A 16988-nucleotide genomic window follows, 5' to 3' on the forward strand; every position below is an offset into this window, starting at 1 on the left:
CGTTATTTATTATTTTACGGGGGATAATAATACTTAAACTTTGGAAAAAGGCGAGATCATTTCATTTGGTTTTATTTATTAATGCACGTTCTATGAAAACCGTCGTACACCATCATCTGTATAAATTACATACAGAAACCGAGGATCGGTCTCCTACAGCCAAGGAAAACTCAAACAAAATCCAATGGGAGAAGAATTTGAATTATGTAGTTGATTTTACATATCTCAATTCAACACGGATGTACGGATGAAATTTCATTCCGGCTCGAGTAACGTTGAATCATTCATACTGTGTAAAAGCTCTTGGGCGATGCCGATTGTTCTGTTCCTTATTATTATTGAGATATAGACGATTCTAAGTTCCCGACAGTGAATACCCAACCATTTTGAAATTAGTTCAGTTTATCAGATAACTGTTAAATGTTTACTAATTGCATGTAAATATGATTATTTAACTACGTCGCCGTGCCTACCGAACTCAGAATAATGTATATTTTTTTTTATAACCGACTTAGTTTTTATTCCTCGGACAAACAAAAATGACTTTCAAGTAATGATTATTATTATCGACTTAAACGCGATACATTATTTATCGTAGAATACACTTATATAAGTAACATCTAATTATTCGGTTATGTTTTTAATGCAGGCATTTCTAGGAAAAACAAATAGTTGTTTTACCTGCGTTTTCAAGAGCTATAAAACAAACAAATTACTATGGAAAAAAACATAATTTTTTAAAAAAAAAATACCTTTTTAAAAACGGACAATTTTCTAGCTATAAACGAAAATAGTAGGTAATATGAAAGGAAAATCATGCTCAATTTATTATCTTATATACATACGACAGTGCGTAGACATTACTGGCAGGGTAGTCGTACATAACACATTAACACTTAGTATCAACAACAAATTTGGATGAGTTAACTTAATTTAACTTAATAATTATATTTTTTCAATATTATCTTATACATTTATTTACCGTTTACGGACGTTTCGAAGTGGTTGATTATATTATGGTTATTTCTTGTTGTGATAATATTGAACATTTTGGTGAGTGAGGGAAGGTTCACTGATTGTTCAAGTGCCTACCCTGACTACCCCATGCGCACGCTTATGTATATATATATATATATAAACTAAGATTAAAATGGATATGGGTAATAGATATTGACGTTAAGAAATGCGGTGAGATAACACTGCCTAAGAGTGATTGAAGGGAAAAATAAGAAAAAGCTACCCTGTTAAGTGAAATAAAGGCGAAGAAAGATCTTTAGAAAGTATTATCCCTTTAGATTACATGAGTATTTCACATCAAAATAAAAATAGTATAGATTAGAAAAAAGTATCTTTTTCCTTTCTCTATCAACCGCTTTCCTTTCTTTTAACTTTATATATATATATATATACTTAAAATATATAATATTATATATATATGTATATCTTCATATAAACAATCTCTTCAATCTCTTAAAATGATGTTCGTTAAACTTTTTTTCATTCTACGACTCGGTATTGTCGCATCGGTGGTTGAAATATTAATCGAAAAGTATAAAAACTAATTAAAAGAAGACAAATTAAATAGTTATAAAAATAAATGATGATAACAATATCGAAAACAATAGGGATTATATATATATATATAAATTCACGAAATGGTTATGGGGCGGAAAAATAAATTCACCCTTTCAAATGTCTTAGGACGTAATAAAAGAAAACGTTATCAGTAAACGTACCAAGAAATAATACTATTATTTTCTCATCAAAAAAAATATTCTGTTATTATATAATCGCATTGAATAAAATAAAATTAAAAGTGATGCAGTTCGTATTATAAACGTAATTATTTTTCCCCCGAAAAATATTAATGATTATAGTTATTAATTTTATAATTTGAATTAAATCATCATAATATATTATGACTATGACATTAGTACGAAGAATATAAAACTGTAATAGCGTACAGGAGAAGTATGACAAAGAACGGTACAGTGTGATCATTATATTCTTATAAACAAGTATTGAAGAAAGAGTCGAATAAATCACCTATTTAGGTTATTTGTAATGACGTAGGTCAATACATATTTTACAAATTAGAACATTTTATGCATCAATTTCACTCTTTCAGACTCTTGCGCGTCTTATTTATATATATTATTCTGTGCAATTTCAATAGTAAGATAATATATATTATGATACACACGAAGAAGAGGAAATATTTGAGAAATAAACAATCTGAAGTGTTTGAAAATATTCTCAATACAATTAGTTTTCCAAGACTTTCAGTGGCTTATGGTAAACAAATATTATACATCGCATATTTATTATACAGGCATAAGTATAACGAATGTGTTCAAATTTACGAGAGCTAATTTGAATTTTATTTTTCAACTTTTGTTGTGGCAAATGCTTATAATTGTGTGCAAACTAATTTTGTTTCGAAAAAATTAATGCGTACTCGAGAATAAGAAGAAAAATAAGAATATCATTACTATTATATTTAATGATTTCCAGCGGTTACGCGTAATATGATGGAATAAATTAAAACGAAAAGCTAAGAACTTTTATGGCACATTGTTAATCATAATATTTGGTTCCCATAAGTAATAACAAACAAAATTAATGGTTAATATTTCAATAAGTTTCATATAGTTGGAAAGTTATCAAAACCGGAGAACTTAATCGAAATAATTTGAACTTTTATACTTTGACGAATCAATTCTATTAAACCATTTATTTTTCTCAATAACGGATTCTGTTCTTTTTAAAAGTTATAATTGACGATTACGTTGTCGATTTCATCTTTTCGGTTTTGAATCCAAATTTCCACATCGTATGCACAGCATATTATATTGTAGTGTTGGTACTTCGATTACATTCAGTGTTAAATTAACTTGGATGGTCCGTTATGTTTCTAATTCGACATGGAACACAAAATAATAGGTTTTTTTTTTTGTTTTGACATCAAATACCTTTATCGTTGACGATCGGTCATAATATTACTGTTTGTTTTCAGACCACTGCTGTTTGATTTGGCGTAATAGTTTTTTGTTGTCAATCTTTATAGGTTACAACCGGTACATCACCGTAACGGAACTAATACAGTTCATTCAGCGAAGAAGTGCCGCGGATGAATTCTATTCGTAAAATGTGCGTTATGCTTGTAATTACATACATACATTTCAACCATAGTATTTGTATCGAGTGACCTTTTAAGTGCAGTAATTTGTACCTACTTCACATGAGCGCACAACAGATAGTATTATGGTATTTACGAAGGATAAACAAACATAATGTGAAATAACGACTTTTCGCAACAACTAAATTTACATTTGCAGCATTCAAATACGTCCGAAAAGGTTTTAATATGCAATTAAAAAATCAGTTTTACATCAAAAATTGCTCACAAACATTTCGAAACAATCAAATGGATTTTTAAATAAAGTTAAACAAATTAAATAAACTTTATTTTGTACGATAAAAAAAATCCGATTCAATTAAAGTTTGCAGATCCACTCTAAAAAGAATTTTGCTAATATTTACATAGAATTATATTTTCAAAACTGTACAAATATGCCATCGATTTTATGGTTGAATATTTGGCATGACTTTAGTATTTGTACTATTTGTAAAAAAAATGTATAATTTAACTGTGATTATAAAATGCACGAAATATATTAATGTTTAGTGTATCAGTAAATAGAAAATTTTTGCTCTCCTACATCACGTTTTGGCTCCAGTGGTTCTGATTATATTTTCGATATTTTTTCTCCCGATTATACATTATTATAATTTAATGTAAAATGCTTTCATCAATGAATACAAAAAATATGTTAGTATCTCTTACACATCAGAAACTGAAAACGATTGAAACTATCAACGGTGGAAAATTATGTCAACGGTACTAATAAATGTGTACACTTATTTAAATAATTGGCGATTTCGGATTTCGTTAAAAATCGAAACCAAAACCATCACGATTATCATACACCCACGAATAAGAAACAAACGTAATGCAATCAAATTTTAAACATTAAAATTATTTCGGTGATACAATTCAAATTTGACTCCGCAATGGCGGTTGTTGCTTCCAGGACGGAAGAAACGTTGTAGCCGATGTGGAGTATAACTGTATATTCGATGACGGGAATCAACCCTTAACGTGCGTTGCGATCCAGGTGTTCAAAATATAGAGTAAATGTACAATATTGTTAGTAAAGACGTTGCAAATTGTGTTTAACTTAAAAATATAATGATACAAGAAAGTGTGTAGTGTTTGGACGGATTATTCTAATGTACGTTCTTACATGCAACAGAGGGCTTAGAGAAATAAACTAGTCGTAATGGTCAAGTAGTGCATACTCGGGCTGAGTCCAAAAAATCTCCGGTGAGTGAAATGTGAGTATTCCATTTCTGTGAGTACCCCCTGTTTACTTGTCCCTCGGTATATATGTTGGTCCTCTACCTTGCAGGCCATCGTTTCTTCGCGTGGAACTGTCTCGGATGTCAAGTATACCCTGTTTTCGTTGATTTTACATTTTATAATTTTCGTATTCGTTCGAGGGTAACTTCGCGAACGTATGGTAATATATATATATATATATATATAGTTTGTTACACTGTGCAAATTTTATTATAGATTCATTGAAGCAGCTCATCGGATGGTTATTAATAATGCGTTTATTTTTGCATTGTACATTTCAAAAACATGTTTAAGTCCATTTACTTGTACATTTGCGCGACAGTTTTTCATTTACTATAATATTTGGTAAAGGTGGCGCGTTTTGCAGAACGTGGGTCACACGTTTTCGGAGACGAAACGAAAGTGGTTATCCGATGCCCGTCATCTGCCTGACCCCAATTACGTGCTGATCACACCATGGCGCTTGTGACGAACACGTTTTCGCAATAGTTGCAACGCCGATGAACATTACTTCTCTCTCCGTCTTTCGACTCGTCAACTTCGCTACAGCGATCACATTGAAAGGATAATAATAACCGCTTCGGTAAACGTTCGAAATTAAAAAAAAAAAAAATACGTAAAACCAACGAAGTTTCAGAATACGTGTGCGGCAGAATCGAATACGTGTAGCGTTTCCCTCTCTCGGTCACCCGCGCGCGAGTCCCTTCCAAAATCGGTGTCGCACCATCCAAAGCGTCCACGCACATCCACCACGCGTACGTGCGAAACGTTTCGCGCGGTTGACATTCCGCGTACGCGCGCGTAATACGGATGCGTCCGACCGGCAAATCCCATTAGCCGGGAAACGAGGGACGTGACGGATGGGACCGATGTAGGCTTTGCGGTGGGTACGGTAGAAATAGAAAAAGACAAAACTACCACCCCTCTCCCCCGGACTAACCAGGAACGTCAACTCGTCTGGCCACAATTCGTTACGCCGTCCCTGCCCACTCACCCTCCCCGACAGCCGCGAACGTTCCCGCCAACGAAAAACGAACCGAGACCTCCACATAACCGATTTCGCAGGTTTTCGCACCCCTGACCGTTCGCATCGACCTCGGTTCGATGGCGAATTTCCTCTGCCCACGAACATGCCACCGATGGAGAGGGGTCAGTGACAACCATTTCGGCAATGCGCACGCGGACGCGGTGAATAAGTAGACGTGGACATTGACCCGTCCATTATTGCTGGACGAAGAAGACTGTTCGATTTAAAATGTATTCGCGGTTCGACAGCCAAACCAATTGATTTTTCGCATTTGCTGTCACAAATTAATTTTTAGGTCCCTTCGTGTACATCTCGTTTTCAGAAAAACCTAGAGGTAACAAAATTATTTACAAAATAAGCTTTTAAGGCACATGTCGCTCGCCAATGAGAACCCTCTTATTCGATGATGGTTTTTGTGACATTATTAATTTGTTATTGTAATTTTTATAATGTATTTAGAATCTTATTATTATATTCGTTGTTATTAGACTGTTGCTTTGATGTTAACCCTAGGTTACTAACCCGTACATTTTTAACAAACAAATAAATATGTATTATATATATTGTTTGCACTAGTTTGAGTAATTTATGATAACTATGAATAAATGTATGGTAGGTACATATTGCAAGTACGATCTACGAAAACATTTAAATGATAATTAAGGAAAACAACGTTAGACAGGTCTGCACGGGCTTCGCTAAAACAGTGCGGCACATTATTCAATTGAATAAGAATAAAAACAAAAATCCGTCTGTGTGGTTTGTGTTAAATAAATGTGCGTTTTTTTAGAGTGTCTAATAATTGTAGTCCTTCGTAACGCTCCTTCTCCCCTCGCTATCTTCCTAATTTACAATGTATGTTCCGGCCATGACAACGGATTTAGTAACAGGCAAAACGGGCTATTGGCGAATTTTTTTTTCGGAACAAAATCGTTTCGCTCTAAAAGCTATCCAGATCTGAAACTGTCTCGTTCGTCGTTAGAACCGCGTCGATCAATAAACGCGTACCTAATGAAGAATGATATTATTACGGTATTATCCACACCGTATATATATCGTACATCGTATACATGATTAACGGAAAACCGATATGATGTACTTGTAGTACGGACGTTCCAAAAATGATCAGTGACAATACCGTGATCATGACTCACCGTGACACGTTTTTTTTACTTTATATAGAAATGTAGTTGATCACAAAAAGCTTTCACATAATTGATATATGTCATTATATTATGTATGGGAAATGGGCGCCGGAAGTTTTTACGCGAATTATTTACTGTTTTTAAGTATACACGAGTGTGTTTCGTGACGTTGTCCAATGAATCATTCGAACTAAACCGTCCTAAATGAATATTATTTTTATAAGAATTTAAATTAAAACAATAAAATGTATGCTAATTTTTTTTTAAATGACAAGGTTTGTATAACACGAAACCTTCGTGGTTCTTTCAGAGCGAACAAAAGTTGAATTCGGTCGAACTCTGTTCATCGTACAATGTAATAGATCACTTTTAATCGCATTTACGTGGTTCATATTTAATTCGCTTTTTGAAATAATCATCATAAGTAAGCCGCAAAAACGTAGCACGTCGAAATCGTCGGGTAGTAAGTGAAGAAAATGCATTAATAACGGTGCTCGGTTTTCATAGACACTACACGAGTAAAAAATACTATACAGAAGAGCAGGGGCATATATATGGGGGGCCGAGGGGGCCCGGGCTCCCTTCGAAATGAAAAACATCATTGTTAAAGATTGTTATTTTTAACATGGATATGTCTTAATGCTGGGGGTTTCCGAAAATTTGTCGCGACACTTAGAATGTTACCTATGCGTTCATTTAAAATTTTATATTTATAAAATATGTTTATTCTTTTAAGAACATATGTGGTGAGTTTTGAATGACTCTAATAAAAAATTTGTTTATTACAATGTAGTTTTTATACTTTTAAAAAACAATAAATCATTAAAAAAATTGAGTTTCTTATTTCTCTGATGGTGTAAAGACAGTCGAGAAGTCTTATAGTGTTAAAGTAATTTTTTTCGTAATAGTGTGCTTTCTCCTTCCCATCCACTCAAAAATCAAATGCATAATCGGCCCCCTCCAAAATTAAAACCTACATACGCCACTGCAGAAGAGTACGTTAAAATTTTACTACGCGTTTGGTTTAAAGGTTTTCGACAAAAACTCACCTTGAGCGGCGGACGTTTTTTCTTGTCCACGTCTTCTTGGAGTTTTCTGTAACGCTCGTCAAAACTGTTGTTCCAGTACTCCTTGCTCTTCATCCAATAAGGCTAGAAATAAAATGAAAATAATTACACGTTTGGCACAGGCGTAGTACAATGATGTTATAATAAATACAAGTAACTTTTAACGCGTATGAACGGCAAACGATTTTCAAGTTTGCAACTATTGACTGTATTACACACAATATTGTTTTGAGAACAACACGACGAGGCACCATGTAACACGTAACGGTATAGTGATTTTAATATAAACTCTGTACTTTGTACATATAATATAGTTTGCATAGTTCGTTCTATTAATTGTTTCAACAAAGTTATCCAATATCCACTTTGCGTCGACGTATACATCATACACACCCCCGTCGTCGCATTAAACGACATAAACTACACGATAGTAACGTGGTGCACGAAATTGTTTCGAATGTTCGTAACGTTCTTAACGTATGGAAAACCGACAAATTAATCGGGAGGATATTGTTATCATTATTATGTGTTTTTTAGCACAAAACTATGTACGGAAATATTTCTGCGCGCGGCTAACGCGTCTGTTGACCGCGTGTTGTTTATGTTACAATACGAAAGGGCGTTCACGGACGACGAAACGTATGTTGACGGCGGAAAATAAAAGCTCGTACCGAATCATTTACGTACTGCTCGATTATTAGCTTATTAATTGTTATGCCGTAATCGATGTTTGGACTAATGTCTTAACTAGTTCGGCTATAGGCCGGTATTCATTTTTTAGATAACGATCGAACAACGTATTGGTTTTACTACGATGCGTTCCGTTTTTAAATATTTTGTTTAATATTAAATTTTAAATTATTTTTTTTTTTAATTTTTTGTGTGTTTTACTCGGTGAACGGTCCAATCGACGGTCCAATCACCACGGGTCATTACTGTTTGATGTTCCGGAGACTATTAAACATTTACGGATACATTTTAACTCTGATAATGGGCGTCGATGTGACCCGGTTCGATCGTAATGATCTCGTTCCGGGGAGTAGACACTAAATAATTCAAATACAAACGGACCAGACGCACTATGTGGTATTATTATAGATATCATGTACAGTGTAGGGGAAGGAGGTGTTGAAAACTTGAGCCGCACTCAATTGCGTTCCGTATTTCAACTCTTTGCAACATGTTGCAAGTCATATTAGCATTCATATCAAACGTTATTATTATTATTATTCGTGAACAGTGTATACTGTACAATGGATTTTGCGTTCGACATTTTATACCGAAGCTGTCGGTTACAACAGAATCAATGTCATATTAAAAATGCATTCCAAGTCCTACTGCATATTAATATTTTATATTTTTATAGTTGTTGATATAATGTACATATTATGTGTGTTTCTTCCATGACTGGCTGTTTATGATTTGTACACACGGAAATCCAAAAATTAAACTATCGCTTTCAACGTTAGTTCAAAATTCACCCAATCTAAACGTTTAATGTTTTTCGAATATTTGAAATGCGGCGATGAAAAACGTTGCACACGTATTGTATTATAGTACTACGAATGTCCAATGGCGCTGAACTCTATATTCAGATAGGGCAAACGTTATACTTCATCAGGTCAAGTCTCAACGACATGCTCTGCCTGAATTGTTTGGTCTCGGTACCCCATTACGAATTTCCCATGCCGTTAAGGATTTCACGCACACATTTTAAAATGTTGTTTCTCTGAAGTAACATTTTTAACTAAGTACTTATCCTTAAGTTCATATTGTATATTGGTTACATCCAATCATTGTGGTTTGTAAATGTATACGTGACAATGTCCTTGTGGATTTGATTTTGATATTAAACTTATGGTCGGTAAATACGTAGCAGGGTTGGTAATATACGTACACATATAAAATGTACAAAATGACTAAAACGTATATTTTGTTTTTGAAATTCAATCATTGAAAATTTAAAACTTTTCGTTTTTTGAGTATTAACTTAGGTAGGGTTTTCATTTTTATACTTAGGTAAAATATATTAGATAGTTCAAAATTATATATGTTGTGTAAATAAATGTTTTTGTTTGCAATTTCTTTTCTCATTCTTTCGAATAGGTACCTATCTAAGTATAAAATAATAAAATATTGCTTTAGACCCAGAATATAATATATTATTGTATTCATATTCTAATGTAAAATTTAAATTTTTAGAAATTAATAATATGGAATATTATACATATACATATAAAATAAAAGCCTTATTCCTCTATCCTTTGATACTTATATCTTTTATCAAATATTACATAAAAAAATAATAATCATCTATATACAATTATTTAATCTAAAATAATAGCGTTAATAATTAAATGCATTATTTTTTCGTGTATAATAATATATAATTATTTTTATTTATTAGGTATTTAATTTTTATACGTACGTTCAATACGTGTTTTGTACCTATACTATACCGTATCATACGTTTCAATTCTGGTAAATAGTTATAATAGTTACGATACCCCTACATATGTAAATGCGTATCCAATTATTCGAACATATATATCTTTGCGAAACAATATTTAATTCCTGATGCGTCCAATAGTGGAATTTCGAAAATTATATAAAACACAATATATATATAGATATATATATATATATGTATATATATATACACGTTATATTTATATGTACTTATAATACTTAAAACCTATGTGGTACGCACGTCATGCGAGAACAAAGTTTTATAGATTTTACCCGGTATACATTCTCGGCTTGTTTTACGTTAATATGAATAAAATATAAATGTATGATATTAAATTTGCGTGTACGAAAAACGTATCGTGCATTGAAAAGTTTCGATGCCCATTGGTTTACTAAAAACGATTGTCTTTGGAATCAATATGGTTCCGGATAGTGAACGGTATTTTTATTATTTTTTTTTCGTCGGATGTTTCAACCCAATTTACCGTATTCCTTACTCTCTCGGTAAAATATTAAATCGATAAATGAATAAAAATATTTTTGACAAAAGTATAAAACATTTATTACAATAACGATAATGAGCCGGTAATTAAATTCAGTTAGTGCCAAACTCGTTTTGTTCGGTTTCCATTGTTGTTTGTTCGCAAGGTGCGTCTATAGATGCGGTATTGTGTATATTTTATTGAATATTTTGACGAGGAGAGTTGTGGGGAGAAATCAGCCATTCGTGCGCGCACGCGTATTTTGGTTTTCCGTTAGAACGAGAAAGAGTGACAGAGAGGGATAGGGAAAAAGGACGGAAAACTGTATTTTTTTTTTTTTTTATTCTCACTCGACTAATTATCACACACTCCGCATTCGTTAATTATAATACGCACTTCATTGCGGTGATTTCAATTTTGATTCGATCCTCCTTAAACGGCGGAATATTTTCCGACACGACCCACCTACAACACCATTGTAAACAATACTGGATCGTAAACATACGAGTTTGTATCATTTTTAACACATTTAATCCGTTATCGTTGAATATCGAACATGATTATAAACACGGGGCATAATTTTTGCCGACAGAGGGGAGGGGAAGCACCAACCGAACCAGTCCCCAAGTGTAGAAGCGAAATTATAGCATTTGAAACCCGTTACGATAAGGAACGTGATAACGGCGAAACCATTTTCATTTGGTGTGCACGAATGCGAATTTCAAATACGCGCGGAAATCTAGGGACGGACTCGGTTGGGCTGAATACCGGTGGCGGTGTGAATAGCTGTTTTACGAGACGGCCACCTCATGCAAAAATGGGAGTGCGTATATCGATGACTCCGGGATCTAGACGGCTAGTTTATAATTTATTCTCACATAGTCACATACGACCTATGTACTTAGGTAAATATTAGGTACCTACTCTATGTTAAATAATAGAAAAAATCTTTAAATATAGAATGAATGAATGAACGAAAAAACGCGTTCTGTATACTGTGTGGCAGTGGTATGCAGGCATGACTGAGCACTTTGCGAAATATATATCTATACTTATTAGTATATTAAATGTATGAAGCGAATTAAAAAAGAAAACAAAAACAAAACGTGTACAAGAGACAATAGCGTGGGTGGGTCAGTAGAACAATACCGCGACACGATTTTTATAATTTTTTTTTTTTTTTTCATCATAAAACCGACAAGAATATTATTGTACAATGATCTGCGTTTGTTGCACGCTAGAACTTACTATTGTAGAACAACAATAAAGTTCGGGTTCGACTGGCTTATTATGAATACGAATAAATAAAAGCGCGAGATAGGGGCACGTGTTCTGAGTTAGTATTTTCGCGTACGGTTGATGATGAAACGAATACCACTGTCCAAAAACCTGCGATTAAATATATCCTTCGACTCGCACGCCTACATACATATTTTAATTGCACTCATCGAAATAATACGTGTATCTTATACAAAAAAAAAAAAAAAAAAAAACGATGAACAGCTCTGCAGTAGTTAACTTCAGTCGAATTTCAATCGACCCATTTATGTTGAGTTACTATCACCGTTTCAATAGGTATCATTTATATAAATTGCCGATATTGATTTACATTTCTTTTTAGCATATATATATACGTAGTACCCGACAAAGTCACTTGGTTGACATTTATAATACCGAAATAATAACAAAAAGCAGATTTCACGAAAAGTATTCAATTACATGGTTTTATGCATTTTTTTTTACGATTAAATTTTTGCCATAAAATGTATAAATAAAAGCCATCATTATTTCACGATACCATGATGTTTTAGTATGAAATACGATTTTGCGGATGCTATTTCGATAAACACAATAATACAATGTTTAGTCAGTAAAATTGTTAACGAACGACCAAGTATCCGTTACCAACCAATAACGGTATTTTCTTTAATTTTTATTTTATCGGTTTACGTTTCTATAGAATATTAATATCGACAAGTACACCCACAAATTATATAAATTATTTGTATTGTAATATTTGTACAAGGTATCAGTGGCGTACCTAAAGAGGGTTATACGTATCCCTCACCGAAATGTCTTCCAAATTGAAAAAAAAAATAATAGTTGGAAAAAAAGTATAAATTGTTATTACACTTAATAATTTACACAAAAATATACCTAGAAATAATTGATAATTTCACTGATTTTAATATGAATATTTTAAATGATTTTTAATTGAATATTTTAAATGGAGAATTAGACTTATCGTATACTCGATGCACTAATTAATCACCGATGGAACTCAAGAAAAGTAATACTATTGATCTTTAGGTCAATATAAACCCTGATATTTTTCCAATAATTTTTAAATTTGTTAAAATATTTATAACACTACCCGTATGAGAGCGGCCATTTCATTAGTATGCCGATATAAGAAATTCAACGGTCTAAAATCATTTAAATGTCCATTCAAACCGTTTATTATATGAAAATATATAAATGTATTAAAAAAAAGGTTTTAAAACCTTTAATTAAATTGATTAATTTTCTTTAATTAATTAAACATACATCGTGATATGAATGTAAAAATTGAGAATGTCATCGATGAGCTGATAAAAATATCAAATAAATAAACGAACATTAGTTTATAAATTAGTTCTATATTCAAAGTTATTATTTATTATATTACCTACACACTGTACATCTATATCCATATTTTGGACTTCATCGATTTGGAAGTACAAAGTGTAAATCTGTACTTAAGCTACTTTCGGTATAAAAATACAAATTTCATTTAAACTTTGTGAATATCAATGGAGGAAGCTGTGGAAAAAATGGGAAGAAAATTGTTTTTGCGAACCTAAAGAAATTAATTAATAATTGACGTTTGAAGAAAAAAACACTTATGGCTCCTAGAATAGATCTTAATGAATATGAATAATAGTTTGTACGTCAGACATTTAACCTTGAAAAACATAAGTTAAATGCGTATTTTGTTACTACGACCCAATACTTGTCGATCAGGTATTTTGGAACTCGAATAATACGAAACACGAAATATATAACAAAATTAAAATATACAAGATACATAAAGCAAAATACAAAATACTCGATTACTTTTTATTTTGGTAATCGTAAAATACTAATTAGCCAATCATTGTGTTCTGTGAATATAGCACATGTTAACATCGGTTATATGGTACTGCGACACCGATCGTTTACGATGAAAAATCTTGAAATCATCAAAATTTTTAGCGAAAATAATGAACAATTATATCGGTATTACATAAATTGGGTTTTTTAACGGTACAATAAATACCTAATAAATGACACAGTCCTTGTCAGTCCGTAATGGCGGCACGGGAAATATGTAATTTTCAATGATCGTCGGGGACGAGAGTCGTTAGAAAACCGCTCACACAATTCGAACCCGTTGTTGAGAACCCACGGACGCAAACCCGGACTCGTGTCACGAGATGACCACGCACGCGACCCAGACAATTCATCATTTTTAAAACCCGATTCGAATACGCCGGAAATACTTAAGTTTGCGATTTTTTTTTTTTTTTTGTTAGTTTTTGAATGATCTTACAACGAATAACGTGGTTGTAATGTTTTTTTTCGACACGTTAGTATGATATCACATCAGTTATTATAAACGTGTATTATGGATAGTGTTTTGAAAATCAAACCGTTTCGAATGTCATTATTATTATGTACCACGCGCGTCCGTCATGTATCATACATGCGACTATACGTCGGCGGTAGCCGAAAGTCCGGAAAAGGATTTGCTGCGAAAGGGATTTGTAATCACAGATGGGAGGATGTTCGGGCCGGTCTACAGATTGTGCTCGACGAAGATGGGTGTGGTAAGGGAGTGTAACCGAAATGCTTATCGTTTCGATTATGTTTTCCATTAAATCAAATATCACGTGAACGGGAATGCGTTTCGTTGATTTATACAGATTTTTTATTGCACTGCGTAAGGAAAACGTGAAATTTTATACGCGCCACATGCAGGTACCTACACGTGTTCCCGAACAAAACGAATGCGATAATTTAAACAATCAAAATGAATAATACGAATTACGATGAATAATTAATAGCGACGTGTAACGTGATTGAATGTCAAACTGAATTTTACGAATTTCGTTCGTGTGCACAGCAGCTGTAATCGTATGATATTGGTAATTAATAACAGCAAGTTAATTAAATCAAATTAATTTTATATGTTTACAAATATAATAAATACTGTACATTTAGTCATCGTACGAACATAGTTCGTTGATTTACTTAGGGTGTACGCATGGAATAGTAGATTTGCAGTGCGTTTTGATGAAAAATCTTCAAACAATACTATTTGCCTATATTATAATATTATGTAGAGTCAACATGAGTAACCGATTATGAATGTTTTTTTTTACCTAATTGGTCTTTTATTATGTGCATCTTTTATTATGAATGTACTAAGGCTCGAAATATTTGAAGTGTTATACAACACTAATGGCTTTTTTACTTCCTGCGCAGCCTTTATCTCAGTCCACGTTCCATAAGACAAATATTTGAGATTTAATTCAAACGGTTTGGCGCCTATGCTTGACATTAATGTAATTTCAAATTCATTTAAAAGGCTAATCCCGTTATTGTGAATTAATTATTCAAACAAGCACAAAGTACCTCAATGTTTCCCGAAAACTTATAGTTGAATATTCAATACAAAGTTATAAGAAAATAATTCTATCTGCGTTGTTGAAAGACAACTTAAGCCCGTTGTGCTTTATTTGTATCATGGTTATGATTTAATTTAAATAACTGAAATAATTGAATTAAGTCATGCGGTAATTAGTTTTACAATTTTCGGTATAATATCCAAAAAGAAGAATATATAGAATATTTAGAATAAAAAAATATATATTTATATTATTAATTCCTCACTCTAATACTTAACAGGTGCAATATTTTTGAATTAACGTATACACGTTTGTACATTATATCCGTCTAATTTATACATTATACCTCTTCCCGTTTAATTGTTCATTACATTTTGTATATTTTTATTTTTTTTTTAATTATGAGCTGTACGTGTTATATGTACAACGAAGTAAAAAACAATAATCACAATTAATAAACATATTTTATGGTTGATTTGTAATTTTTTTAAATTTTTTTTAACATGTTATTAATGTAAATGTTAACATCGAGTGTTAGTCGAATCGAGTGTTTTAGAAACACTTTTTTGTGTAATTCGAAATAGATATCAATTCTACACGGCAAACGTAACTATTTATTTATTCATGAACGACAGAAGATATTCAATTCGATTCCACATTCTAAATCATAATGGTCTTTGGAAGAATCATACATAAATCGAATATCTACGATCAGTAAATTAGCTATTAAGCAGTAGGTATATGTTTTGCATTTCAGACGAAGTGCGGAGTGTATTCAATTAGGAGACGCCGGTGCTAACAGTCGACGTAATATTCTAAATAAAAACTAACCATCGGTTCTTAAGTCGATTTTTATTTGTCAATCGACATTGTGCACTGAAATATGATGAAACAAAAAAAAAAAAAATCGAAATCCGATAATAATATACTTGGTGAAAAGCATGAAAATATTTTCGGAATAGCTATATCTTACGGAAAAGAATAGAAAAAAAAAACGGTTTCCGTAGTACTCGTATAAAATATAATGAATAGAAAACGAGCGTTAAACGTTAAAAAAAAAGAAAATACCCCGTGTCGTAATAGTAACAATACGTATATGGTCGTGGGTGATGTAAATCGTTGCGATGTTATGATTATAATATTATACACCTACATGATATTATTACGTGCACACGGCCCCTGAGACTATCGAGTATAAAAATATACGTGCATACGTAGCGTACGAATGCTGTCGAATATAATAACGTTATACTGTGCGCACTTCGTGTTTTACACGGTAGAAGGGAAATTTGTAGTCGAGATAAAAATTATGGGCGTATACCTACCGCTGCGCGTATTGACCAAACATGTTGCGAGTCAGTATATATTTAAATTATCACTAATATGTATTTTTATTATTGTTATTATAATTTTTTTTTGCGGGTGTTAAGATGGCCGACAAATTAACGAAATACGTTATTGGATTCAGATAATCATCTGTATCCGTTCGTCTGGCCGCGACCAAGGTTGACCGGGGCAGATGACGAATTCGCCGCCTTCAGGGCTTGAAGCCGATGGACGCGTAACCGAAATATTACGTACGTGCCGCCTTCTCCTCCTCCTCGCCCCTTGAAGTTTGGCCCGGAGAGAAAAAAGCGTAATGTCTCGATGATGATTAAGTGATTTCCAAAAGGTGCAAATTAAAATCGTCTCGAACGAGATTTATAGTTCGTCGTGAACCAAACTT

At 32.7% G+C, this 16988-nt stretch overlaps 1 protein-coding gene across 1 annotated transcript in view; it reads right to left on the reverse strand.

The window, feature by feature from the left end:
* Positions 1 to 8595, reverse strand: part of LOC112684137 (alpha-mannosidase 2) — a 17534-nt gene extending 8939 nt beyond the window's left edge. The window contains exons 1-2 of the mRNA XM_025555467.1: positions 8554 to 8595; positions 7645 to 7746 (exon numbers count right to left, since the gene is read on the reverse strand). Coding sequence (XP_025411252.1) covers positions 7645 to 7746; positions 8554 to 8595 — 144 coding nt within the window. The remainder of the gene's footprint in view (positions 1 to 7644; positions 7747 to 8553) is intronic.
* Positions 8596 to 16988: the final 8393 nt, after the last annotated feature.

Source organism: Sipha flava, unplaced genomic scaffold (genome assembly GCF_003268045.1).
Source record: "Sipha flava isolate LNK unplaced genomic scaffold, YSA_version1 241_pilon_pilon, whole genome shotgun sequence".
NCBI classification, from domain to species: domain Eukaryota; kingdom Metazoa; phylum Arthropoda; class Insecta; order Hemiptera; family Aphididae; genus Sipha; species Sipha flava.